Source organism: Rana temporaria, chromosome 13, assembly GCF_905171775.1.
Source record: "Rana temporaria chromosome 13, aRanTem1.1, whole genome shotgun sequence".
NCBI lineage: Eukaryota > Metazoa > Chordata > Amphibia > Anura > Ranidae > Rana > Rana temporaria.
The window spans coordinates 77909416-77935655 of record NC_053501.1 but is presented as its reverse complement, the minus strand read 5'-3'; the positions used below and the strand labels follow the sequence as shown (position 1 = coordinate 77935655).

At 39.4% G+C, this 26240-nt stretch overlaps 1 protein-coding gene across 11 annotated transcripts in view; it reads right to left on the bottom strand.

Moving 5' to 3' along the window:
• Positions 1 to 26240, bottom strand: part of MTA1 (metastasis associated 1) — a 290526-nt gene that overhangs the window by 31923 nt on the left and 232363 nt on the right. For 5 of the 11 annotated variants that reach the window (XM_040333257.1, XM_040333259.1, XM_040333258.1 and 2 more), the window contains one exon: positions 16717 to 16748. The exons of the other annotated variants lie outside the window; for them this stretch is intronic. In XM_040333257.1, coding sequence (XP_040189191.1) covers positions 16717 to 16748 — 32 coding nt within the window. The remainder of the gene's footprint in view (positions 1 to 16716; positions 16749 to 26240) is intronic. 11 annotated transcript variants of the gene reach the window in all.

Below are 26240 nucleotides of genomic sequence, written 5' to 3'. Positions count from 1 at the left end.
ACAGCAATCTGCATTCAGATCACTCGTCAGACAGCAATAGATAGATGGTGAGGAGGCACCGACTTGCCTCCTCACTGCCTATTTTAACCCCCTAGTTGACGGACAACCTTGCATGTTGTGCCCACCGAACACAACATAGGGTATAATTCTTGCCATCACATATGTACACCCCTGGCAGCTGCCTCAGCAACAACAGGGGGAGCAGTTAGGGGGTGGTAAAAGTTAGGCTCAACTACAGGGTTTTACTGTCCCTCAATTGCAAGTGTAAATGAGACTATTAAGAGGTGAAACCCATACGAGTGTAAAACATAGAAAGAAAACTTTCAACAGCCTCCATATCTGACCTTCAGACAAGCCTTTCCTGACCCAACAAATATTCCCCCGGCTAATCTTGTGGGGAGAATTATTTGACTAGGTTAAATATTCCACAAGTACACCAGTTTTTATTGAAGTAAACAAGCACTGGGGGAGTCCAAAGAATTATTTCCCTTATTTCTCCTCTATATGCACAAACATGCACATTATCACAATACAGTATGTTTGTATAATTATGTTTTGTATGAAAAATAATTTGATAGCCTGATTGGCATTGCTGACCTGGCCATCAGCTGAAGTCTGAAGTCTGTATTACCCAACCCTTTATTGCTGTTTTTTTGGATGATATTGTGTTTTCTCATTCTTTACTAACATTTTTGTGACTGTGAAATTAGTTTTTGCATTCTGCTGACCCTTTACTGTAAATTAGGTGAAGATTACGATAAATGGCAACACAAGACCAAAATTACCATCACAATGACTACTGAAATGTGACTACATCATTTCCAGATAATGACCTTTTCATATGCAAAATAGTTTGCTTATACTATGCCCTCTTTCTCTTAATACACAAAATATGGATTCTGTGACACTCATCTGTAAGATGACTAGACTATACATGTAGGTTTATGACCTAACTCTATCATCTCTTAGTTCTTACATTTTTAATATTAGGCTACTGTGGCCATATTAGGATTCACACTATTAGCAATTATTAAACACATGCAGGATAATATGCAAAGATTTGCTAAGAATTTTTTTTTTGGGATGTTGCATAGCTCACGTACACTGTGATCCAGAAAGAGGGGACTGCCATGTGTGGTATTGACTGTAATGCTGCGTACACACGATAGGTCAGTTTAATGAAAACGGTCTGATGGACTGTTTTTATCAGACCAAACCGATCGTGTGTGGGCCCCATCGGTTATTTATCCATAGATTAAAAAAATAGGAACTTGTTTTAAAACTATCTGATGGATAAAAAAACCTATAGAAAAAACTGATCGTCAGTAGGGATGTCCATCGGTTAAAAATCCACTATAAAACCCTATATGCTAATGCTATCTGGCCAGATCTTCACAGTACTTATCTACGTAGTTTACATGTTTTTTTTGGTATGATAATGTAATGTGCACTTACAGTCTATCCACTCTGAGCCTACACACCTAGAATCAAATTGCAACCTTCATTATTTTTCAACCAAAAATTCCAGGCATACTGACATGGAGTAAGTGGAATATCCCTCTGCTCCCATACTTGTCATGCCCCGTGTAAATATGTCGTCAGATCTTGCAAGTGTGATACTAAAAGGTAGACAGTCAGCTGGATAGTAGTGGGGGTGGCAGAAGACAGTTGGCCTAGGGAGAAGAAACCCTACACCTGGCCCATAATGACATAGTCCACCTTTAAAAAAAAAAACACACTCACATTTATAAAATAAAAAAAAATTGCATTTAGTTAAACTTTTGCATTTCAAGCCCAGAGAGCAATGCAACTGCAATCAGTGCCTTGCAAGTGAAATGCACAGGTTCTTGCACTATTTACCCCCAGGTTGATACAGAGGTACAAACCTTCAGCTATGGGGTTGGAGGAAGTAAACAAAAAACATAAGTTTGTTGATGTCAACGCACTTGTGCTCATGCGATCTGCGAGTCGCTCTGGCGTAGTGGCAGATGGAATCTGTGTCTCATTCACAGATCCCTAAAGCCCCATACACACGATCGAACCTTTGTCCGACCAAAATCACAATCGGAATTCCGACGGAATTCCATCGGAGTAAAAGAGAACATGTTCTCTATCTAAACTCTGATGGAATTCATCGGAATTTCCGATGAAATTACTCCGATGGGGCAAACACACGGGGCCAGATCCACGTAGCGGATCGTAATTTTCGGCAGGCGTAGCGCATCGTATTAACGATACAACGCCGCAACTTTGAGAGGCAAGTGCTGTATTCACAAAGCACTTGCCTCTAAAGTTACGGCGGCGTAGAGTAAATCTGCCGGCGTATGGGCGCGGAATTCAAATGTTAAAGATGTGGGCGTGTTTTATGTTAATTTTACTTGACCCGACGTAAATGCGCCGTCCGTGGGGGTATCCTATTGCGCATGCTCGAAATTAACTCGCAACAAGCCAATACTTACGACGTGAACGTCATTCTACGCAAAGCCCTATTAGCGAACGACTTACGCAAACAACGTAAAATTTTCAAAATTCGACTCGGGAACGACGTCCATACTTAACATTGAGTACGCCCCATATAGCAGGGGTAACTTTGCGCCGGAAAAAGCCTTACGGAAACAACGTAAAAAAATGCGCCGGCTGGACGTACGTTTGTGGATTCGCGTATCTAGCTAATTTGCATACTCAACGCGGAATTCGACGGAAGCGCCACCTAGCTGCCAGCGTAAATATGCACCTTAGATCCGACAGCGTACTAAGACGTACGCCAGTCGGATCTAGCCCAGCTTCAGGCGTATCTTGTTTTGTGGATACAAAACAAAGATACGCTGGAGCAAAATAGAAGTTACGCGGCTGGAATTTCTGATGGAAAATGCCGTCTGACTTTTTCCATCGGAAATTCCGATAGTGTGTACAGGGCTTAAGAATGGCTGATACACATACAGACGCACTAAATAAAAAAAAAAAAGAAAGGAGGATGTGATTCAGGGTTGTGTGTGTGCATGTTGTGGGGTGGGGAGGAGAGTGGGTGTAATCAGATGATTATCTCTTGAGACCATTGGTAGTCTGATATAGAAGTATCTTTCTTCACTCTCCTTGTGATTAGTAACTCTTTAAAATCTATGATCAAAACTATGTGAGAAATATTATTGTCATACTCTTGAGATGTTAAAGAGGTGGTATACTTACCTCCACCCAAGCGTTGCAGCATTCCTAAACTCCCAGCCAGCAGCTGACATCTTTGGACAGCTGCTGCTTTTATTGGCCGGGCAAAGATGACATCACTCCCACACATGCACCTAAGTTAATTTACCTTGGAATTGCCGAAATTGTACAATTAGCTGCACGTGTATAGGGGCAGACAGACAGATACGTAACTTTAAATGCAGAAGAAGCATAGTATGTCTCTTCCGCATTCAATTTCATGCCTGTTCCCAAACAGTTCCTGTTCATAAAGTTTCACTTTAAACATCTTTTTTTTCATCACTTAACCTCTAATGCATTGAAAATCGATGTCATGCAAATAAAGTGAACAAATGATTCGATTGCTCAGAAGCTTGACAAAGTAAAGCTGGCTTAACCCCCTCTCAAGCTACATTTCTGGAACATGGCAAGGTCAATGTTTTTCAAGTTAAAGTGATATTAAGGCATATATATTTTTTTTAAATAACAACCATGTCATACTTGCCTGCTCATTACAGTGGTTTTGCCCCTATCCTCCTTCTCTCAGGTTCCCCACCGACGCTCCTGGCCCCTCCTTCCTGCTGAGTGCCAGGAGCGGCTCACTCCTCAAGCTGCTACTCTGTGTATACAGAGCGTGACTCAGCCCTGCCCCCCACACACTCCTCATTGGCTCACTGGCTGTGATTGACAGTAACTGTGTCAGCCAATAAGGTGGAAGAGACCTGGGAGAGCTGCTGCTCTTATGCACATCGCTTGATCAAGATGGAGCTCAGGGGGAGGGGGGTTGCTGCAAACAAAAAGGTTTTTAATCTTCAGGCATAGAATGTCTGAAGGTAAAAAACCTTGATCCTTTTCAACCACTTTGAGGTTGCTCAATTTCTACTACATTTGCTACTACAACCAGGGACACCCTCACTTTGAAGGGATTTCCTTTAACTTCCTCTTTTGGCTAAGGGACAGGAAATTAAGGTGAATCTCAGATGGATAAAATAAACTCCACCACAGTAATACTGCTTAAAAAAAAGTCCAAAAGCAGCGAGTTGAAGGCCTACACACCTCTCTTAGTTACTAAAATGGAACAGGCACCAATCCATGCCTTAAACTCCACATATATGTGTCATTACACTAACACAATCATGACATTAAAGCCCCTTTCCTGTGCCGTGTTATAGGTGTTTAATTTACTGCCATACTACCAGAGATACACTGCTAACTGTGCTATGAATTAGTCCTCACTACCTGTAGAAAATCCCCTCCTGACACTGTTCCAGCTCTGTGCACCCTTACCCTTGTTCATTTCTTCCCCTTCAGTCCTTCTCTGCACCTACACTTCCTCTTTACAGTTCATCAGCTATAATTGATGTCAGTGAAGAGGACATGGAGTCCTGCAGATTAAATCAGGGGGTAGGCTCCTGTCACAACTTCTAATTGGCTGGCTGTGCCCAGATTACACCGTACACTGATACAGGTCGAAAAGAAACTTAAATATTTGTGACTGAGGAGCTAGATTCAACTCATCAATGAGTTATGGTTGAAGAAGATTAATCACATTCACATTGGGTACAATTGCTCCAAGGAGGCTGTTTTGTGTATAGTGTACTCCTAACTGGGGATTTATAAATAATAATTCAAATGTCCAACAAGAGCACCAGCAAATAGAGAGAGTGCCAAAGCCTTTTAATAATGCTGCCTATTTGCTCTTTGGCACTACTGTATAATTAACCACTTGCTGACCGGCTAACACCACTATATGTAGGCAGAATGGCACGGCTGCACAAAGCAACGTACAGGTGCGTTGCTTTGAATTTGCCACCGTGTAGGTGCGTGCGCATCATGTCACGGAGCTGCAGAACGGGGAGATGCCTATGTAAACAAGGCATTTCCCTGTTCTGCCTAGTGTCAGGACAGTGATCTACTGCTCCCTGTCATCAGGAGCAATGATCACTGTCATGTCACTTGTAGCCCATCCCCCCTACAGTTAAAATCCCTCCCTAGGACATATTTAACCCCTTCATCGCCCCCAAGTGTTTAACCCCTTCCCTGCCAGTGTCATTTACACAGTAATCAGTGCATTTTTATAGCACTGATCGTTGTATAAATTACAAAATAGTGTCAAAAGTGTCCGCCAAAATGTCAGTCAGGATAAAAATCGCCGACATTACTACAAAAAAAAATAATAATAAAAATGCCATAAAATTATCCCCTATTTTGTAGACACTATAACTTTTGCGCAAACCAATCAATATACGCTTATTGTGAGTTTTTTTTACCAAAAATTTGTAGAAGAATACATATCGACCTAAACTGAGAAAGAAATTAGTTTTTTATAATTTTTAGGGGTATTTATTATAGCAAAAAGTAAAAAATATTTTTTGTTTTTAGCGCAAAAAATAAAAACCACAAAGGTGATCAAACACCACCAAAAAGAAAGCTCCATTTGTGGGAAAAAAGGACGTAAATTTGGTTTGGGTGCAACATTGCACGACCATGCAATTGTCAGTTAAAGCAACACAGTGCCGAAATCGCAAAAAGTGCTCTGATCAGCTAGGGGTGTAAATTCTTCCGGGCTGAAGTGGTAATTGGTGGTGATTGTACGATTTTGAGCCTCTTGATTACATAAAATATCTTGAGCCTTGAACAAGGAAGCAAGGGGGGTTGTACCCCTGAACAAGTTGGCTGCTTATATTTTATATTATTGTGTTCAAACACTGGACCCTCACTTCTTAGTGCTGGCGCTCTCAATGGACTTCTTGCAGGCCAGAGAGAAGATACTCTGGTAGTGCTGGGAGAGGTATGTGGCACTGAACTGCTTGCTACTTTATGGAGTTGTGATGGAACAGGGACGAAGGGAAAGCATGGCCCTTCATTGGAACAATCGGTTCTTGGAGAGTGCCAAACCGTCCAAATACGGATCAGAGTTACATAGTTAGTCAGGTTGAAAAAAAACATAATTCCATCCAGTTCAACCACAAAAAAATAAAAATAAACAAACAAAATAAAAAACACAGAACAATCTCTAAAGTAAAGTCAAAACCTTTTAACTGCATGCTTATCCCTAGTCAATGACTCAAAGTATTAACCTCCCTGGTGGTATTCTCAGGTTAATTTTCAGCACCATTAGTGGTAACCCTGAGCCACATGGGATTGCATTGCAGTATCCTGGTGCAGTATGTTTACCTTGTCACCAGGATCCTGCGATGTCCCCCCGCTGTGTCTGCGGGCTGTGTCCTCCGCCCGATGCTTCTGTGTTGCGTCACGACGCATAGGGGAGGAATCCGGAGGCAAATTCAAAAAGTACACAAAACATAACACATACAGTACAGATTACATTACTGCAGGGGTGTCCAAACTTTTTTCAAAGAGGGACAGATTTGATAAAGTGAACATGCTTGAGGCCGACCATTTTGCCTGACATTCTTTGAACCATGCAAATTTGGTCTAAGTGGGTTCATTCAAGCACTAATACACTTCCCAACAAGAATTCTCTTGCCTTTGGGGCTGTGTGAAAGTAAAGAGATGAGCTCAGGCGTCTTATTTGGATATACCGTATTTATTGGTGTATAACACGCACCTTCACTTTAAGAGCGAAGTATCAGGATTTTTTTTTAATTTTAAATAAAGAACGGTCAGTGCCCCATCTGCAGCCTCACAGGTGCCCATCTGCAGATCCACCATTTCCATGAATGTAGCCTCACCATTGCTAGGAATGCAGCACCCACCATTGCCAAGAATGCACCCCCCACCATTGCCAGGAATGCAGTCACCATTGCCAGGAATGCACCCACCATTGCCAGGAATGCACTCACCATTGCCAGGAATGCACTCACCATTGCCAGGAATAAAGCACCATTGCCAGGAATGCACTCACCATTGCCAGGAATGCACTTACCATTGCCAGGAATGCACTCACCATTGCCAGGAATAACGCACCATTGCCAGGAATGCACTCACCATTGCCAGGAATGCACTCACCATTGCCAGGAATGCACTCACCGTTGCCAAGGAATGCACTCACCATTGCCAGGAATGCACACACCATTGCCAGGAATGCACACACCATTGCCAGGAATGCACTCACAAGCGCCAAAGATTAATTACAGGAGAATCTCCTGTTTACACAGCGGTCTCTTTAATAGGAAGTCCCGCCTCTTTTGATGGACAGAACAGTCATTCAATGGCAGCGTGGTACTTTCTATTACAGAGGCCGCCTGTAGACAGGAAATTCTCCCGTGTGTCTACGGCGCTCATCCCGCCTCCTCCCTGTCCTGTTCCAAGGCATATACATCTTTTGGGCCCTGGCGCTGGGAGATTGCCGGGGCCACAAAAGATATACATGTCCAAACAATCATGCGGGTCGTTCAAAACCGGTAACACAGGCCACGATTGGCCCGCAGGCCGGACTTTGGACATGTCTGCATTACTGTATCAAATCATTTCATCTCCCTTATGTCCCTAGTGCTTTTTCCAGTGCCCTGCATGCAGTTTTATATTATATATACTGTTCTTTCTGCCTGGAAACTTGAGATTGTCCATGGTAACCAAAAAGTGTCCCTTAACGTCAAAAGTGGTTATAGACCAGCTCAGCTAGAAAACAGTGATAGTAAATTAGAACACTTGCAGAATTGAACGATGGTGAATGGTGAGGAAATAAATGTTATTATTATTATTATTTTTTATAATTATTTATTATATTATCATTTATGATTTTGTGTTTTAAACTTTATCATACCCGGGATGTCTACTAGACTCTCTCTTGTTTGGACAGATTTAAGTGTGTTATTTACAGGCCAACAAAATTACAGGCCTACAATATAAAAAACACCAAATGTCTATGCAAAACAATGTACCGCTTTGAGACGCAAAAATCTGACATAATCATACTGCCAGGAAGGTTAAAAAAGAAGGCCAGCATGGAAGACAAAAAAAATTCAGCAGCCTCCGGGACTTACACTCTTTTCTTGAGAACAATTTTAAGGACATAAACATCATGGTATGCAGATAGACAAAAATTCAACTTTTTTTGCCCAGGATTCAGTGGGCAAGAGTTGGGTTTAAATACTTTCTCAACTAAGGGGATCCTGCTGCAAAAGTTTGATTAAAGGTTATAAACCTTCCTCAGTTTGCAACAAAATTAGTTGACTTTACAGCTTTTATTGCTGCCTACATCCCTGTTATGTGCCTTTTTCTAATTTCATCCTTTAACACCCATCAAACAGACCAATGTGAGGTTTCCCTGTTATGTTTGACACTTGTCAAATCGCCACAAGTATGGAGGAATCACCTAAACAGGGACACACCAATAAAGAAATTGCTTGGAGGTTCCAACTATTCCACATTATATCGTTTTATCTTTATACAGTATATTAGGAGTAGGATTTTTTTTTTTAAATGTTCAGCTTGGGCATTATAATAATAATGGTGTATTTTTATTTAGAATATCATTTTCATAAAGGTTCACAAAAATTATCATATGTAACAAAATTAACTTACCATACATTATTGCTCGCTCTTTAAAAAAAAACTAATGTGTGAAAACTGGTGCATATGAAAACAAGACCAGGCCGCCCAGAGTTATAAGGTTAAATAGGATTTTTCATTAAAAACAAAAAAAAATTAAAATTACGCCACATCTGCAACAGGGTGTTATGAGAGCATTACCAAATAACATTCATTCTTTCAATTAGAAAAGTATTTCCTAAAAACAAATGACCAGGTTTCATCTGTGCAGCTGCCAGATGTGTCACAGACTAGTACACACAAAGAGAATATGGGACGAATCATCGTCCATTGTTTATTTTTTGCATGCTAGTCTCAAATATGGCTGCCCATATGTACATATATTTATTTACAGACTGTACAAACAAGGTAACTAAAAAATAATGTTTTTCACAGAGAAAATATAATTTTTTCATAAACTTGTTCTCATATACAGTATTTATGCACACACATTTATATATCCATAAAATATACCAAAGTTCCCCCTTGAGTAGTAGATGGTATTCAAATACAAGATAGGTGTAGGTCCTTGGTCTGTTCTGTAGCACTTTATGTACTTTTTAACAAATAGAAGGCATAGTTAAGGTGAAGCTCTGCTTAAGCACTCTCCCCCATCCTATGACACATTTGGCATGTCATTTTGAGGGGAGCGGGTACCTAGTTTTGACAGGTACCCGCTTCTACTTCCATTTGGACCGCCTAGGCAATCCGAGCAGGAGTTCTACTCACCCCCTCCCTCCTTGCAACGCTCCCTTGCCCGACCATTCAGGAGGCGCAGCCCGACTTGCGCAGCTCATCTGGCTGTGAAGCCACAAACTGTCACAGCCGGGTGCCAACAACAGTTGTAATGCCAGGGACAGGAGAGGAGAGATATAAAATCGATTGTTCAGGCGGCCACATTGCTGGATCATAGCACAGGTTAGCATGTGTTTATTAAAAGTCAGAAGCTACACTTTTTGCAGCTGATGACTTAAACACAAAAATTACTGAAACTCTACTTCACAAAAAATTGGTCAAGCCAAAGTAATCCATAGCAATTAAACAAAATATATGTAACTGAAATCAAACCAAAATTCTCTATACTTACTTACTGCATGTTGGTGCAATGTTTTACTGAAAAAATTGCATAAAAGTGTAATGCATCAAAGCTGAAGCTCCTAAAGCGCCTCAAAGAAGTTGCTTGCAGGACTTTTCTTGACGTCCTGCTAGCGCAGCGCCCCAGTGTGAAAGCAGGCAGGACCTGAGGCTTTTTTTCAGGCTCTTTTCAGGTGCTATTTTTAGCGCTAAAGTGCTGCATTGTGGGCGGGTGCACACTGCGATCTCCTTGAGTGTGACCGCGGGTCCCTCGGACTCGATATCCGCCAGTCCTGCGATCGTCTCATGAAGAGGAAGAATGGGGAAATGCAGATGTAAAAAAGCATTTCCCCGTTCTAGTGACAAGGACACTGATAACAGCTCCCTGTGATCGGGAGTGGTGATCAAATACCACCAAAAGAAGGCTCTATTTTTGGGAAAAAAGGACGTCAATTTTGTTTGGGAGCCACATCGCAATACCGCACAATTGTCAGTTAAAGCGACGCAGTGCAAAAAATGCTCTGGTCTATAGGCAGCCAAATGGTCTGGGGCTGAAGTGGTTAAAGTGGCTGTAAACCTCAGGCATGAAATATGGACAAAGCATATCCCTCTGTAGTGTCTCAACCCAGAGCACCAAGTGTCATTTCAGTCCACTGTCGCATTCCTCTGCTGTCTGCATTAGCCACTTCTGACAAGTTTTCCCTGACACCAAGAGACAAATAGTGACAAGGGAGGGATCTCTAGATGATTGACAGCCTCAGCTCAGTTCCGGTGTGCTGTGTGAAGGGGGGGTGCCTTCCCTCCAATTAGCTCTCCTCACTGAGTGTAACTTCAACTCTCTGCCCCCTGCTTTTCAGAGCCGAGCGATCCTGTGTAAATTCTGCACTTTGAATGGATATAGGGAAAAGCAGGCTTTAGATGGACTGGTACCACCTATGTAGGAGGATAAATAGATTAGCAGTCAGCTTGCCGTCTCACAGCAGAACTCTGTACATGTCTTTATTACTTTGCCAATGTGGAGTGGGGGGGTGTGCCTTTCCTCCAATGAGCTATCTTGGCTGTACACCAATAATCCACTCACAGTGCTGACCAGGAAGAGAAAATCTGTAATGCAATAGAGCACTTTCCTAATGATATTAACAGCTGAAGACAGCAGATATACATGTAAAAACATACATGTACATGTAGGAAGATTTGTTTCATCTCTGTGTATCATTTGAGGCCAGTCACTTTACTGGGTATATGTGAGGGTCTACAACCACTCCAATACAAAACACATGCTCAAAATTCTCATTCTACGGCATTGTCATTACATGCAGGCTGGAGGTTGATTCACAAAAATAAGCCTGCCGATGGCAGCATGCCTCCGATTAATAATGTATTGTAAGATAAAATAATAGCATTATATTATATGCATTACAATACATTTGTTTGTGTACATTTGTCAGCCTATAATATATAACAAAAAAAAAACATATAAAAGAAAATGGATAAAACAGTCTACCAAATGTATCAAATATAGTCAAGTTACTGACCACACACTGGTGCTGCTAAATTGTTCAGTACAAATTTAGTCCAGGATTGCCTAGGATTCAATAACCCATCACTACAAAAGGATTAGGTAAACTGAAACTTGATCAGTTATTAATTATAAAAGTTCCCACTACAGCTTTGATTTTTTATCTGTCTTGCCAAGTATCACAGAATAGTATTAAAAAATATATATATAACATTATGCAAAGATACGAATAGAAAAATTCTCAGTAGTGTTATGCCGCGTACAGGCGATCGGACATTCTGACAACAAAACCGTGGATTTTTTTCCCCGACGGATGTTGGCTCAAACTTGTCTTGCATACACACAGTCACACAAATTTGTTGAAAATTGCGAACGTCAAGAACGCGGTCACATACAACACGTATGACGATCCGAGAAAAATTAAGTTCAATAGCCAGTGCGGCTCTTCTGATTGATTCCGAGCATGCGTGAAATTCTGTGCGTCTGAATTGTGTACACACGCTTGGAATTTCCAACAACAAGTTTTGTTGTCGGAAAATTTGAGAACCAGCTCTTAAACATTTGTTGTCGGAAATTCCAACAGCAAATGTCCGATGGAGCATACACACGGTTGGATTTTCGACAAGTTCAAAACGAACATATGTTTTTGGAAATTCCGAGCGTGTGTTTTTGTATCTAGTTGCTTTGACTAGCTACAAAGTAATTTTACGTGACACAGAAAACATTTATGATAGTTACACACAGAAATTATGAAAACCCCTCGGGTATAGGTGTGTAAGAGTGCAAACTGTCCTCATCTGCTCTCAAATTTGCATTGTATCTCAGGAACATGCTACCATTCTTATCCTAATTCCACTAACAGATCATGGTAATGTACGTATGTAATAGCTTAGAATATAGATGGTCCTCCGAGCTACTATGTTAATACACAAAGGGAAAAGGAAGCGAGCTGTTGGCACTGTTCACAATCCCATGTTATTTTAAAGAGCTAAATGCAGAAAAAATAACTGGATATTAACATGTATAGGTAAAAACACAAGAGATTGTTGATACAGGGAATATCCAATTACCTTTACAGGAACCAGGAAGGAATTTATTTTTCCCTACTGGAGCAAACTGGACCATGTTTTTTGCTTTTTTTGTCAATTCGTTTTTTGGGATGAATTGTAGATATAGGATTCTGAATATGAAGGTTTCTGTTTATTTTTTTCTATGGGTTGAACTCTATATGGACTTGTGCCTTTTTTTCAACTCGGAGTAACAGTTTCACAAGGCAGGACGTAATGAAAAAAAAAAATCGGTTACAGGGACAGAGACGACAATACATTTTTTTTGCAAGGGTTCTAGTCTAGATAATTCGTAGTCAAACCAGCAGAGCAGACCTGGACGGGGCAGGGCTGACAACACTACTCAAAATGTCAGTGCAGCGGAGGCATTCAGGATCACTTACTAAAAGGAGATAAGAATCTTCACATACATTATGTAAATATTAAATATTAAATATTAATTTAAATTATACAACCAAGTACAAATTAAATAAACTAGGATTTCCCTTTTCCTTGATTGGATAACTAAAGTTAAGCGCCACACAATTTATTGTGTTAACATTCTGCCCCTAATATTTCAGCATCATTGGGATTGATTTACTAAAACCGGAGAGTGCAAAATCTGGTGCAGCTCTGCATAAAAACCAATAAGCTTCCAGTTTTTTTCCCCAAAGTTTAATTGAAAAAGCTGAAGTTAGAGGCTAATTGGATAATATACACAGTGGCACCAGGTTGTGCACTTTCCCAGTTTTAGTAAATCCACCCCCTTTGTGTTGTAAGCTCAAAAGGAAAGATAGGGGCACACCAGATTTCTGGCATATAAACATTTCTTTTTTAGGCTTGAAGCTTTTTAAAGAGACAAAACAGAGAAATGTGCAGGCACTGCAGAGATGTTCTGCACGTTTTAGTATTTAAAGAATGGATAGCTGACATACCCATAATTGTAAGAAATTGTAAAATATGTTAGGTATGTCTGTGGAGACACAGGTTTAATATGACGCTGTGAACATTTAATGTGCAGATAAGCAACATGCTTGAACTTCAGCCACTGGTAAGAAAAAATAAATAACGTAAAATAACGTAAATAACAGCCAATATATTAAAACGCAAGGAAATGTAAAAAACCCAATTAATAAAAATAATGAACCCAAAGTGTATGTAAAACATTTTTTTTTGAAATTTTGATAGAGATTTGTGTCTCCATAGGTGAGATTCCCATTTCCGATTTGCCCTGGTGAAAGTTCCTCTGATTGGAGAAAAATATAAAAATTGTATCTTTCTCTCCTTGCAGGGAAGAAAGTTGTAAACAAACAACAGTGCATAAAAGAAAATTTAAATAAAGCAAAAAAAAAAGCTAGATCAAAGTTTGAGCTAGTTCAGTGACAGGGTTGGTGTCAAAGTAAGGGGCAATGGTTAAGGTCAGGGTCAGGGTCAAAAACGTCAGGTTCAGTATATTTTGGATCAGATTTTTTTTAAAACATTTGTTAACCTCCCTGGCGGTAATACAGAGTGGGGCTTGGGGGGAATTTTCATTACCAAAAGTGGTAACCCCGAGCCACACTCGCGATTGCATCGCAGTATCCTGGGAAAGTTACTTACATTGTCCCCAGAATACTGCGATGTCCTCCCGCTGTGTCCGCGGGCTGTGCCCTCCGCCCGATGTACTGTGTGGCGGCCAAATTCGAAAAGTGCAAAAAACAAAAACACATACATTACACTGTAATCTTACAGATTACATTACAGTAACAAATCATTTCACATCCCTGTTGTCCAGTGCCCTGCATGCAGTTTTATATTATATATACTGTGCTTTCTGCCTGGAACCTTGAGAAGGTCCAATGCAACCAAAAAGTGTCCCTTTACGTAAAAAGTGGTTTAAGATCAGCTAGAAAACAGCGATAATAAATTTGAATCACTTGTAGAATTGAGCGATAGTGATTTGTGGGGAAATTTGACATCAACCACAGAAAGTAACGACAGCGACAATTCTGACAATTACATTATTGAATACATTTTATTATGTTAAAATTATTTATAGTTATTATATTATAATTTAGTGTTTCAAACTTTATCATATCCGGGATGTCTACTAGACTCTTGTTTGGACAGATTTAAGTGAGTTATTCCTAAGAATTACAGCCCTACAATATAAAACACCAAATTTCCATGCAAAACAATGTGCTGCTTTGAGAGACAAAAATCTGACATAATCATACTGCCAGGGAGGTTAAATAAGTATCAGTGTCAGTGTGTTTTAGGTAGGATAAAAAAAAAGCAAAACGTGCGTATTGTTTCTGAGCCCTACTACGGGTACAAACGAGAAGTAACCTACACATATATGGTATCATTTAGGCTTCTCTTTGGTGTAACTTACAATATTAGCAAGAAATATACCAAAAAAATAAAAATAAAATGTTTTAGGCCAGTTTTCCTTTGATATAAATAAAATGGGAGATATTCATTACCATTTACCACCTGTATACAAAAAGTAGTTCCGGTGATATGTACAGTTTTACTAACGCATGTCAAAGTAGCAAAATTGTGTTTGGGCATTAACATTTGTTTTACCCTCAGACAGAAAGGGGTTAATGCAACCAATTTAAATGCCCACCTTAGGGAGCCGAAACATGAGTCAATAAAAATATAGAATGCAAAAGATTTAAGCATCCCTAGCTTTGAAGGAATAAACAAATTCTCTTCATTAGAAGCACATTGAGAATCAGAGCGTGTTTCCATAAATTTTTAGATATCAAATCCCAGGCATTCATAACAATTATTAAAAAGGGGAACAACTGCTTAATTGCATGTACTTTATCTTCCAGTGAGCCTGTGATAAATGCTACATCACTTTCCAATAGTGTTATTGTAGTATTATAGCTATACTCCCCATAGTACGTGTAGGCACATTTCTCAGAGCCTCTTCGTTCTCAGAGATCTGTCAGTATCCTTTTTTTCTGTGACAGCTACAATATATTCTTCTTAATGAAATTAAAACATTTAGATCAATCGTTTTTATTTATTTTTTATTTTTTTAACTTCAAACAATTTTAAGAAATCACTTTAGGATAAAGAAAAGGAGACCCACCACAAAGCATACAAATTAACATTCCAAAAATAGGGTGCTATTACAAATTAAACAAAGCAAATGCTTATATTTACTGTACAGAGTCTTATTTCAAACTTCTTTTAATATGTGCAAATGGTGAGCTTATTTATACACAGTAATACAACATGCGGGGAACTATTTCCCAAGAGATTAAATAACATCAAGTATTGAACTTTCTTTGCTGAATCTTATTCTTTTAATGTAAGCTTATTTTGAGAAGGTACGTTTATTTTGTAGAAATGATAAAATGTAGTACATAGCTAAGCAACAATTTTTTTGTAAACGTTTATATTTTAAAGAGAACCAGTCATGACTGTTTTTAAAGAGAACAAGTCATCTCCTAAATATTCTTCACTTTTATTTTTTATTTTTCAAAAATTGAGCATTAGAGAATACTTATTGCATAAAACATATTCTTTCCTGCTCCATTTCCCCCGCTGCATTTCTGCCAATAAGCAAATTAGGGCGAATCAGGTACACTGACATTGGGAGGCACCTGCTTGTCTCCCTCCCCCTAACTTGTTTACAGCGATTTCACAGTATCTATAGGCAAGTTGAAGCTGGGAGTATGCACAGCATAACAGTCTATCAGTAGCAGTCAAATATTCTATATGAAGTTGTCAACATTTTTCCATACAGACTCGTGCACTGTCCTAAGATTACATCATTGGGAATGCAACTGACAATATGCCTTTTATGCTCAGCCAGTGAGCGAACAGGTCTTACTGGCACTGGCCCCAAAGGTAGCTTATGACTGCCTGTCACAGGTGTAAACAAATTGGCGTGAAGTCATCATTGCTCACAAAATCGTATACTATATAGTTCAAGTACCTGCTGCCTTTCAATGCAATGTCAAGTGTAGCAGTTATACCGCGTACACACAATCAGGCTTTTGCCCAGCCAAATCTCATCGGAGAAAAATAGAACTTGTTCTATATCTAAACTCCGATGGAATTGATCGGAATTTCCGATAAAAAAACTCCGATGGGGCTACACACGATCGGATTATCCGATGGAAAAAGTCTGTCTGACTTTTTCCATCGGAAATTCCGATCGTGTGTACCAGGCATTACAGCAAAGGCAGTAGTGTGATGTGATTTGGACAAGTACAAAAGAACCAACAAAAAGGCTGCAAACAAGGGGAACTTTATCATTAACATTCTGGTAGGCAAACGGGTAATACGTTGGTTGCCTTTTATGCCAGATTGCAATTAATCTGAATGGTGACAGGTTCTCTTTAAAGCTACTTCCTTTTGTTCAGCATTTTGTTTTGGCTTAATGAAACATTCTCTTACCATTTGTCTGGTTTGTCCGTGGTTAGGAATACCTAACAAACATGAAAGAGAATAGATCTGGTAAGACACTGTATTTGGATCATAACAAAAATAAAACGTACATGAAAGTCTACTGATTTCTTAAAAATCTGTCCACACACATTGTCAAAACATAAATGTTAAAAAAGCAAAATCTTTAGCAAGCTTCTGCACATATTTACTTAAAGTAGATGTAAACCCTCCATACACCCAGTGAAGTGAACAGCCTTAGATGATACACAGAGATTAGCCAAATCTCCCTACATATCTGCTGTCTTCACATTTGTATACTGTTTAGAAAGTGGAGATCGTGTTAGGAGATTTTCTCTTCCTGATTAACACAAAGTGTGATGTCTGGGTATACAGCCAAGACAGCTAACATTGCTGATTGGAGGAAAGACACACACCCCCTCTCATCATAGGCAGAGACTCTCAGAGCTGTTTTGTAATAGGAGCTGCTCTCTGCTAATCTATTTTAGCAACCTTCTTTGACAAAAGATTCTGGCTGATTTTGTCTAAAAATATGTCAGGAGTTCTCAGGCTGATAACAGAGGAACCGTTCAGAAGAGAGCTATAATGCCGCGTAAACACGATAATTTTTCCAACTTCATCATTAAAACGAATCATCATTAAAATCATCATTAAAACGAAAAGCATCAGCCCACACACGATCGTTAAAAAAAAAATGCTCTATCAAAGCGCGGTGACGTACAACACGTACGACGGCACAATAAAGGGGAAGTTCCATGCGGATAGCGCCACCCTTTGGGCTGCTTTAGCCGATTCCGTGTTAGTAAAAGACGATTCGCGCTTTTCTGTCTATTACAGTGTAATGAATGTGCTTACTCCATTCCGAAACGTTAGTTTTACCAGAACGAGAGCTCCCATCTCATAACTTGCTTCTGAGCATGTGCGGGTTTTTTACGTCGTTTTAGCCCACACACGATCATTTTTTACAACCCGAAAAACGACAAAAAAAATGTAGTTTTTCAGAACCCGAAAAATTATGCGAAGCCGACACACGATCATTTTAAATGACATTTTAAAAAAACGTTGTTTTTTACAAGCCGAAAAATGATCGTGTGTACGCGGCATAAGACGTTGAATAGAGATAACAAAATACTGCAGATATATGTGCCTAGCTCAAATTTCATGAATCGGGTTTACATTCACTTTAAGTAATAACACAGCAATGTGCAAAAACTGGCAAACAAAGATTTATATCAAATGGGATGTCAAGGGGGGGAAAAATACTACTAAATTAATTAATTCAGTATTAAACCCAAAACTATAATATATTGCAGCTTATTAATCATTAGATGTGGTGTCAGCTTTCCTTTTTTATTTTTTTTCCCTCTATTTTCACCTGCGCTCTGCCCAGTGACACACCTCCTGTATTAGGGTGCCTATGTTCTGAGACAGACATCTTTGGACAGCAGCATTGTCAGTCTGGGTGAGGGGAGTGTTAGATGTAATTGGAGATTTAGATGCACTAAACAAATGGCAGCCAAATTCCAGCTAACACTTTTTACGCAGCTACAGCAACAGTTGTGTTCCTTTTTTAATAAATAAAAGCTGACCAATTGTAATCACCTCTGTTAGTGGTAAATAGTTACCCCCAACCCCTCTACCTGCTACATTTGCAGAACACCTTGTTCTGTTGAAAAACAACAGACTTGCTGGCAGGACCACCAGGTGAAGATGAAAGCAAGCCTAAAAAATGAAAATTAATGCAGTCATCACATCTAAATTGGTGAACTGCAATATGTTTGCTTTTGGGTTTAATACTGCTTTAACATGCTTCCCATAAAACTAGGGTAAACATCACTGACAGGGTGATTAATAACAGAAGAAACAGCCTAGATCTAGAATTGCAGGTTTTGATCCTGTTAAACTCAAACTACAATACGCGTGGACATGGAATAATGAAACGGATGTCCACAACATGCAAGGTGTTCTTTTTTCCCACGACAATTTTTTTACCAATACTAATTCAGGCTTATGTATGTTAACTGTAAACTGTTTCAGCTGAACTTCATGGTTATGTAGAAAATCTGGATGTTTTACTAAACTAGTTGGCATTGAAAATGTAAGAACTGTATTCATTTAACATCTGTTTTGTATAAATGTTGCATTTATTTTAACCAGAAAATCAAATATAGACACATTTGGAAAAATAAATTGTACCATTCAAGGGCAGCATACCAGATTGTAATGCAAAAGACATACATTGTATGAACAGACAATCAGGCATTTCTCCCCCTGACAGGACCGGGAGCTGTGTGTTTACACACAAAGCTCCCGGTTCTCGCTCTGTAACGAGTGATCGCGGGTACCCGGCGGTGATCACGCCGCGAGCACACGTGTCAGGACCGGGGGCAAGCGGGGGCGCCCCTATTGTCTGATTCGCGAGAGGACGTAATATTACATGATCTCGCGCAGCCAAGCCGACCTGCCGCCGTAAAACTGCGGCGGCTGGTCGGCAAGCGGTTAAAAATTAATATAAAATAGAATTTTTATATATATATATATATATATATATATATATATATATACGCACACACATACATTTTCTACGCAGAATTCTCAACAACTATTAACAAAAAATGGTCTGATTTAATGGTCACTAAATTTAAGTAAAAAAAAAATAAAAAAAAAAAAAGGGGAAAAATTGCCCTGAGCAGCTTATAAATCACATACAATTGTAAAAATGTATATCTTCTAAATAAATGGGTAAACTTTTCTGCTAAAGTTCCCTTGTGTAGTATGGGGCCTTGCTTTACACTGTAAAGTTATATTTCTTTCCGACACTAAAGAGAAAAAAAGTCACAAGCCCTGTACACACGATCGGTTTGTCTGATGAAAACAGGCCGATGGACTGTTTTCATCAGACACACCGATCTTGTGTGGGCCCCATCGGTTTGTTTTCCATTGGTGAAAAAGAATAGAACATTTTTAAAATTTTTCCTATGGATAAAAAACCGATAGAAAAAAACGATCGTCTGTGTGGAAGTCCATCGGTCAAAAATCCACGCATGCTCAGAATCAAGTCGACGCATGCTCGGAAGCATTGAACTTCATTTTTCTCAGCACGTCGTAGTGTTTTACATCACCGCGTTTTGGCACATTTGGATCTTTGACTGATCTATGGTTAAACCCCCCAAAACTCATGAAGGATTTGTCCTAGAGCTATTATCTGTGAGAACACATGGAATTACAAAATCATCAAAATGAATTTTCATTCAATCTATGTTATCATCAATTAATGTACTTTTAGAAGAAGTAGTAATTCTAAATGAAGATAAGGCATTAAATAGTCAAACATTTTTTAGTGGAAACATCATTTCTTATAATTCCAGTTTTTGTTTTGTGTAAACGTTTTGATTGATCATCAGGATATAAAATAATGCATGTGAACAGGTGGTTTTTGTTTGACCATTACCTTTTTATTACGGTTTGGCATAATAGAGAACAAATAGAATAAAGATTTTGATCAATCTTAATGGAATATTTTCTTATCCTGATTAACCTCCCTGGCGATTTTAGGTGCTGAAAGCGGTACCATTATTTTGCATGGAAATTTGTCGTTTTATACTGTAGGCCTGTAATTCTTAGGAATGACTCACTTAAATCTGTCCAAACAAGAGTCTAGTAGACATCCCGGGTATGATAAAGTTTAAAACACAAAATCATAAATTATAATATAATAAATAACTATAAATAATTATAACAAATAATAATGTATAATAAAATTATAATAAAAATTATTCAATAATGTAATCAAATCAAAAACACTGAAATTTGCTCAGAATTGTTGCTGTCATTACTTTCAGTGTTTGATGATGAATTTCCCCACAAACCTCTATCGCTCAATTCTGCAAGTGATTCTAATTTACTATCGCTGTTTTCTAGCTGCTCCAAAACCACTTTTGACGTAAATGGACACTTTTTGGTTGCTATGGACAATCTCTAGTTTCCAGGCAGAAAGAACCGTTTTTATAATATAAAACTGCATGCAGGACACTGGACAAAGGGGGTGTGTAATTATTTGATACAGTATTGTAATCTGTAAGATTACAGTATACTGTATCTATACTGTGTTTTAACTTTTTTGAATTTGGCACCGAACTCAGCCCCCGTGCATCGCGCCGCTCGGGAGAGGAGCTCGGCAGCACTCGGCAGTCACCAGTGTGTTAATCAAGCGAGATGACAGCTCACACACACAGCAGGGACACATCGCAGGATCCAGGAACAAGGCAAGTAACTTCCCCTGTATCCTGCAATGTGATTCCGAGTCTGGCTTAGGGTTACCGATTTTGGTATGTAAAATTCACCCATAGTCTGACTCGGGAATACCGCTAGGCAGGTTAAGGAAAGATGGAGAAGAAAAATAGAAAGGGGTGTTGCTGAGAGTCAGAGGAGAGAGGGAAGGTCCTGTGACTTAAAGGGGTTGTAAAGGTAAAAAAAAATCCCTAAATAGCTTCCTTTACCTTAGTGCAGTCCTCCTTCACTTACCTCATCCTTCGATTTTGCTTTCAAATGTCCTTCTTTCTTCTGAGAAATCCTCACTTCCTGTTCTTCTGTCTGTAACTACACACAGTAATGCGACACTTTCTCCTTGGTGTGGAGAAAGCCTCTTGAGGGGGCAAGCAGGAGAGTCAGGACACCCACTAACGCACAGCTCCTTTCTCTACCTGCAAAGTAGAGAGTGTCCTGAGTCCTGACCCTCCTGCTCGCCTCCTCCCCCCTCGAGAGGCTTTCTCCACACCATGGAGAAAGCCTTGCATTACTGCGTGTAGTTACAGACAGAAGAACAGGAAGTGAGGATTTCTCAGAAGAAATAAGGACATTTAAAAGCAAAATGGAAGGATGAGGTAAGTGAAGGAGGACTGTACTAAGGTAAAGGAAGCTATTTAGGGAAAAAAATGTTTACCTTTACAACCCCTTTAACTGAGGCTAGTTTTAATAACTAGGCCTCTTGAACACAATACTCCTGTTTGAGCATCTACTTTCTCAGATATTTTTTTTCCATGTATTTGTGCGTATTTTTACGCATTTGCATTCGCGCAATTTTGCACGCATTTTTTGCGCAAGCTTATTCTTGCGTTCTTGTTTTGCAGTATGTAAATGAGCATTTTATTTTTACCAAAGAATGCACAGCGCTTGTTTACACGCCTGTGTGCATAGGCACATTACAATTAATGAGCTGTATTTTAGCTCAGTAAAAAAAAAAAAGCTGTTCTGAGCTTTTTCAAGCTGCAGTGTGCAAAAAGTCTTATACTTAAAGCTGTCATAGAAAATAGTAAATAGAAAACAAAGGAGTGAGGAGTGAGATTTCCCAATCCAGTGTTTGAATTTATTATGCAATTTTAAAAGAGTGGTATTTTTCTAGTGTGCAATAATTGTTCTACTGGACGTTTGGTTGACATCCAGTATTTTTGTATTATTGATTTGATAATTTATTGATACATTCTTCTAAGTGGAGTGCATTCTAGGAGCAGGCACACTTCTGCATTCCAAACATGCGCAGTGTACTCCCCCTCCTCCTGTAGCAGCAGGGGCTGAGGGACATAGAAGTGGCTTTCTCCTGGGATGCTGGGAACTAGTGCCTGTCGGTCAGAATGTCCCAGATATCGGGCAGGACAGGGTGATCTGTGGATTTTACTCGTAGCCGAAAGGACATCATTTTTTTTTTTTTTAACACACTGGGGCCCCTAAACTGCAACGTTTGTTTTCTTAAAAGAGTACATTTACTCTTTAACAGAATATAATAAAAATCACTTTGTGTCCCACTCTGGCAATTAAATATGTAAGAAAACAAAAAACAAGATGTGGGATTCACTAATAATTAAAAAAAACACTTTGACATAAAATATTGCAACAACCGCCATTTTATTCTCTAGGGTATCTACTAAAAAAAATATATAATGTTTGGGGGTTCCAAGTAATTTTCTAGCAAAAAAAAAATTATTTTAACTTGAAAAGAGCGGTCAGAAAAAGCTTTGGTGTTTAAGTGGTTAAACGTTCCTAATTTACATACAGAAGTCTATTCCTTTGATGTAAAAGTCAAATTGATACAATGTTTAGACTTAACATTCCACTGATAGAATGTTTTCAAAACTTGGCAGACTGCCCAGACTGACTTTTGGCTGAGAGCAGAGAGGAAATTCTTTGCATACCAAAGATTGTGAAACCCTGTGTCAAGATCGCAACAGGAAAAAGATCGCGATAACGATTCTTGATGATTTATCGTACAGCTCTACAACTGGGCAAATCAATAGTGGAGAAGGATCTGGGTGTTTTGGTATAAGCTCAATAATGGCATGCAATGCCAAGCTGCGGTTTCCAAAGCAAGCAAAGTCCTTTATTGTATTAAGAGAGGTATGGACTCCAGAGACAGAGATATAATTTTGCCCCTGTACAACTCATTAGTAAGACCTCATCTGGAGTATGTAGTTCAGTTTTGCTCCACTGTTTACAAAAAGGATATTGGGGAACTGGAGAAAGCGCAGAGAAGAGCAACCAAACTGATAAGAGGCATGGAGGAGCTCAGCTATGAGGAAAGATTAGAGGAACTGAATTTATTCTCTCTTGAGGAGAATAAGGGGGGATATAATCAACATGTACAAATATATAAGGGGTCCATATAGTGAACTTGGTGTTGAGTTATTCACTTTACGGTCAACACAGAGGACAAGGGGGCACACTTTACGTCTAGAGGAAAAGAGGATTAATCTCTAAATACGGAAAGGTTTCTTCACAGTAAGAGCTGTGAAAATGTGGAACAGACTCCCTCCAGAGGTGGTTCTGGTCAGCTCAGTAGATTGCTTAACCACTTGCTTACTGGGCACATATACCCCCCTCCTGCCCAGGTGAAATTTCAGCTTTCGGCACTGCATCGCTTTAACTAACAATTGCGCGGTCGTGCGACGTGGCTCCCAAACAAAATTGACGTCCTTTTTTCCCCACAAGTAGAGCTTTCTTTTGGTGGTATTTGATCGCCTGTGCGGTTTTTATTTTTTGCGCTATAAACAAAAAAGTGAGACAATTTTGAAAAAAATACAATATTTTTTACTTCTTGCTATAATAAATATCCCAATTTAAAAAAAAAATAACATTTTTTTTTCTCAGTTTAGGCCGATACGTATTCTTCTACATATTTTTGGTAAAAAAAAAAAAAAAATCGCAATAAGCGACTGGTTTGCGCAAAAGTTATAGCGCTTACAAAATAGGGGACAGAATTATTTTTTTTTAATTATTTTTTTTACTAGAAATGGCGGCGATCTGCGATTTTTAATGGACTGCGACGTTATGGCGGACACATCGGACACATTTTTGGCGCCATTCACATTTATACTGCGATCAGTGCTATAAATATGCACTAATTACAGTATAAATGTGACTGGCATTGAAGGGGTTAACACTAGGGGGTGAGGAAGGGGTTAAATGTATCCCTGCTTAGTGTTCTAACTGTAGGTGGAGGGGGGGTGATTGGGGGGGTGACCGATCTATGTCCCTATGTACAAGGGACACAGATCCGTCTCCTCTCCAGAGACAGCACCGCTGTCTCTGTGTAAAACGGCAATGAGAGATGATCTCATATGTTTACATATGAGATCCTCTCTCATTGGCCGCACAGATCGCCTCGCGAACGGCCACTCTGATTGGCCGTTCGCGGCGATCTGTAATTGGCTGTGTCCGAGGGACACGGCCAACACAGATTTTCCCCGCAGCGCGCTCTGGAGCGCGCGCGGGGACCGCCCTAAGGGGCGGCCGTCAATTGACGGCGGTTTGGAAATTGGGATCCGCACTGTAGCCGTCAATTGACGGCAGGCGGATCCCAAGTGGTTAAAGAAAGGCTTGGATTTGTTTCTAAATGTACATAATATAACTGGGTTCTAACATTTATAGGTAAAGTTGATCCAGGGAATATTTGATTGCCTCTCGGGGGATCAGGAGGGATTGTTTTCGCCTGCTGGAGCAAGTTGGTTAATGCTTTGCTGGGGTTTTGCCTTTCTTTGGATGAACTGTTTTTTTAGGAGACATTTATTATAGCAATAAATATAGTTGTTTTTTTCAAAATTGGCGCTCTTTTTTTGTTTACAGTGCAAAAAAAAAAAAAATGCAGAGATGAGCAAATACCACCAAAAGACAGCTCTATTTGTGGGAAAAAGAGGACGTCAATTTTTTTTTGGGTACAACGTCACACGACCGCACAATTGTCAGTTAAACCAATGCAGTGCAGTATCACAAAAATTGGCCTGGTCATTAAGGGGGCAAATCCTTTCGGGGCTGGCTGAAGTGGTTTATACAGACGTTGATCTACCGATCAGTGATGCATAGCCTGCAGCAATGATTAGTGTATTCTGGCAGTGAGGAAGTCTCCCTGCAGTCTGATTACAAACAAACAGCAGGGGAGGATTCCCCCATCAACCTTGAGTGTGTGGATGACTGAATAAGGTACATTTTTCTCAATGTAATGGCAGATCTAGTTTTCAACTGATAATTAAGATTTGCCTGCACAATAGAGATAGGGTTTATTACCACAAGAACAGCTCCCCAACAGCCTCCTAGATAGAGAACTAGTAGGATTTTACAGTTTTGGAGATTCCACAAAAGAACTAGAAAAGGTAAGCTGCAAGTTTTCTTCTTTTTTTGTTATGCTATGTGGATGGGAACATGTAACAAATTGTGGAGATACGTGTTAAGGTGTATATTGAATTCATTTTAATATTACTTTAAATGTAATATACAGTACATTAATATATAAACCGTTTTAATATAAATATAAAACAATAAGAAATTACACTTTTAACAAGAAAGCTCAAACACATCTTCATTCAAGCTTCTAAGGTAAAGACAAATGAAAATTGCACAGCAGGGACAATTTAACAGAGCAAAAATGATGGTTTCGAAATGTGGGATCAAATGTTTATCAATGTTGTAGGGGTTTAATGTGTGTTCCTATCTCCAGTTCCACTCTAAGAATATTAGAGGATCGATTGCTTGTATATCTTTGTGCAAAGACTCCTTTAGGATTATTTAAGTTCCACTGATTTGTTTTATAATTAATGGCAATAACCATTTAAGCTGTAATGATACATAAATATTAAAGTGGATGTAAACCCTCACCTATACCCAGCGAGGTGAACAGCCTCAGATGATACACAGAGATTAAACAAATTTCCCTACATACGTTTTACATGTATATCTGCTGTCTTCAGCTTGTAATATTCTTTAGAAAGTGCACATTGTGTTAGAATTTGTTCTTCCCGGAGGAAAGGCACCCCCCCTCCACATAGGAAGAAGAATGAAGATACTTGCAAAGCTGTGCTGTAAATAGACAAGGTCTCTGCTAATCTATTTATAGCACCCTCCCCGACACAAATTTTCAGCTGCCTTTATCTCTCGTGTCGGAGAGCTTGTCAGAAGTTATCATGCTGATAACAGGGGAATGGAACAGCAGAAAGACACTGGACTTAAACGCTTTGTAGAGTGATAAGAAA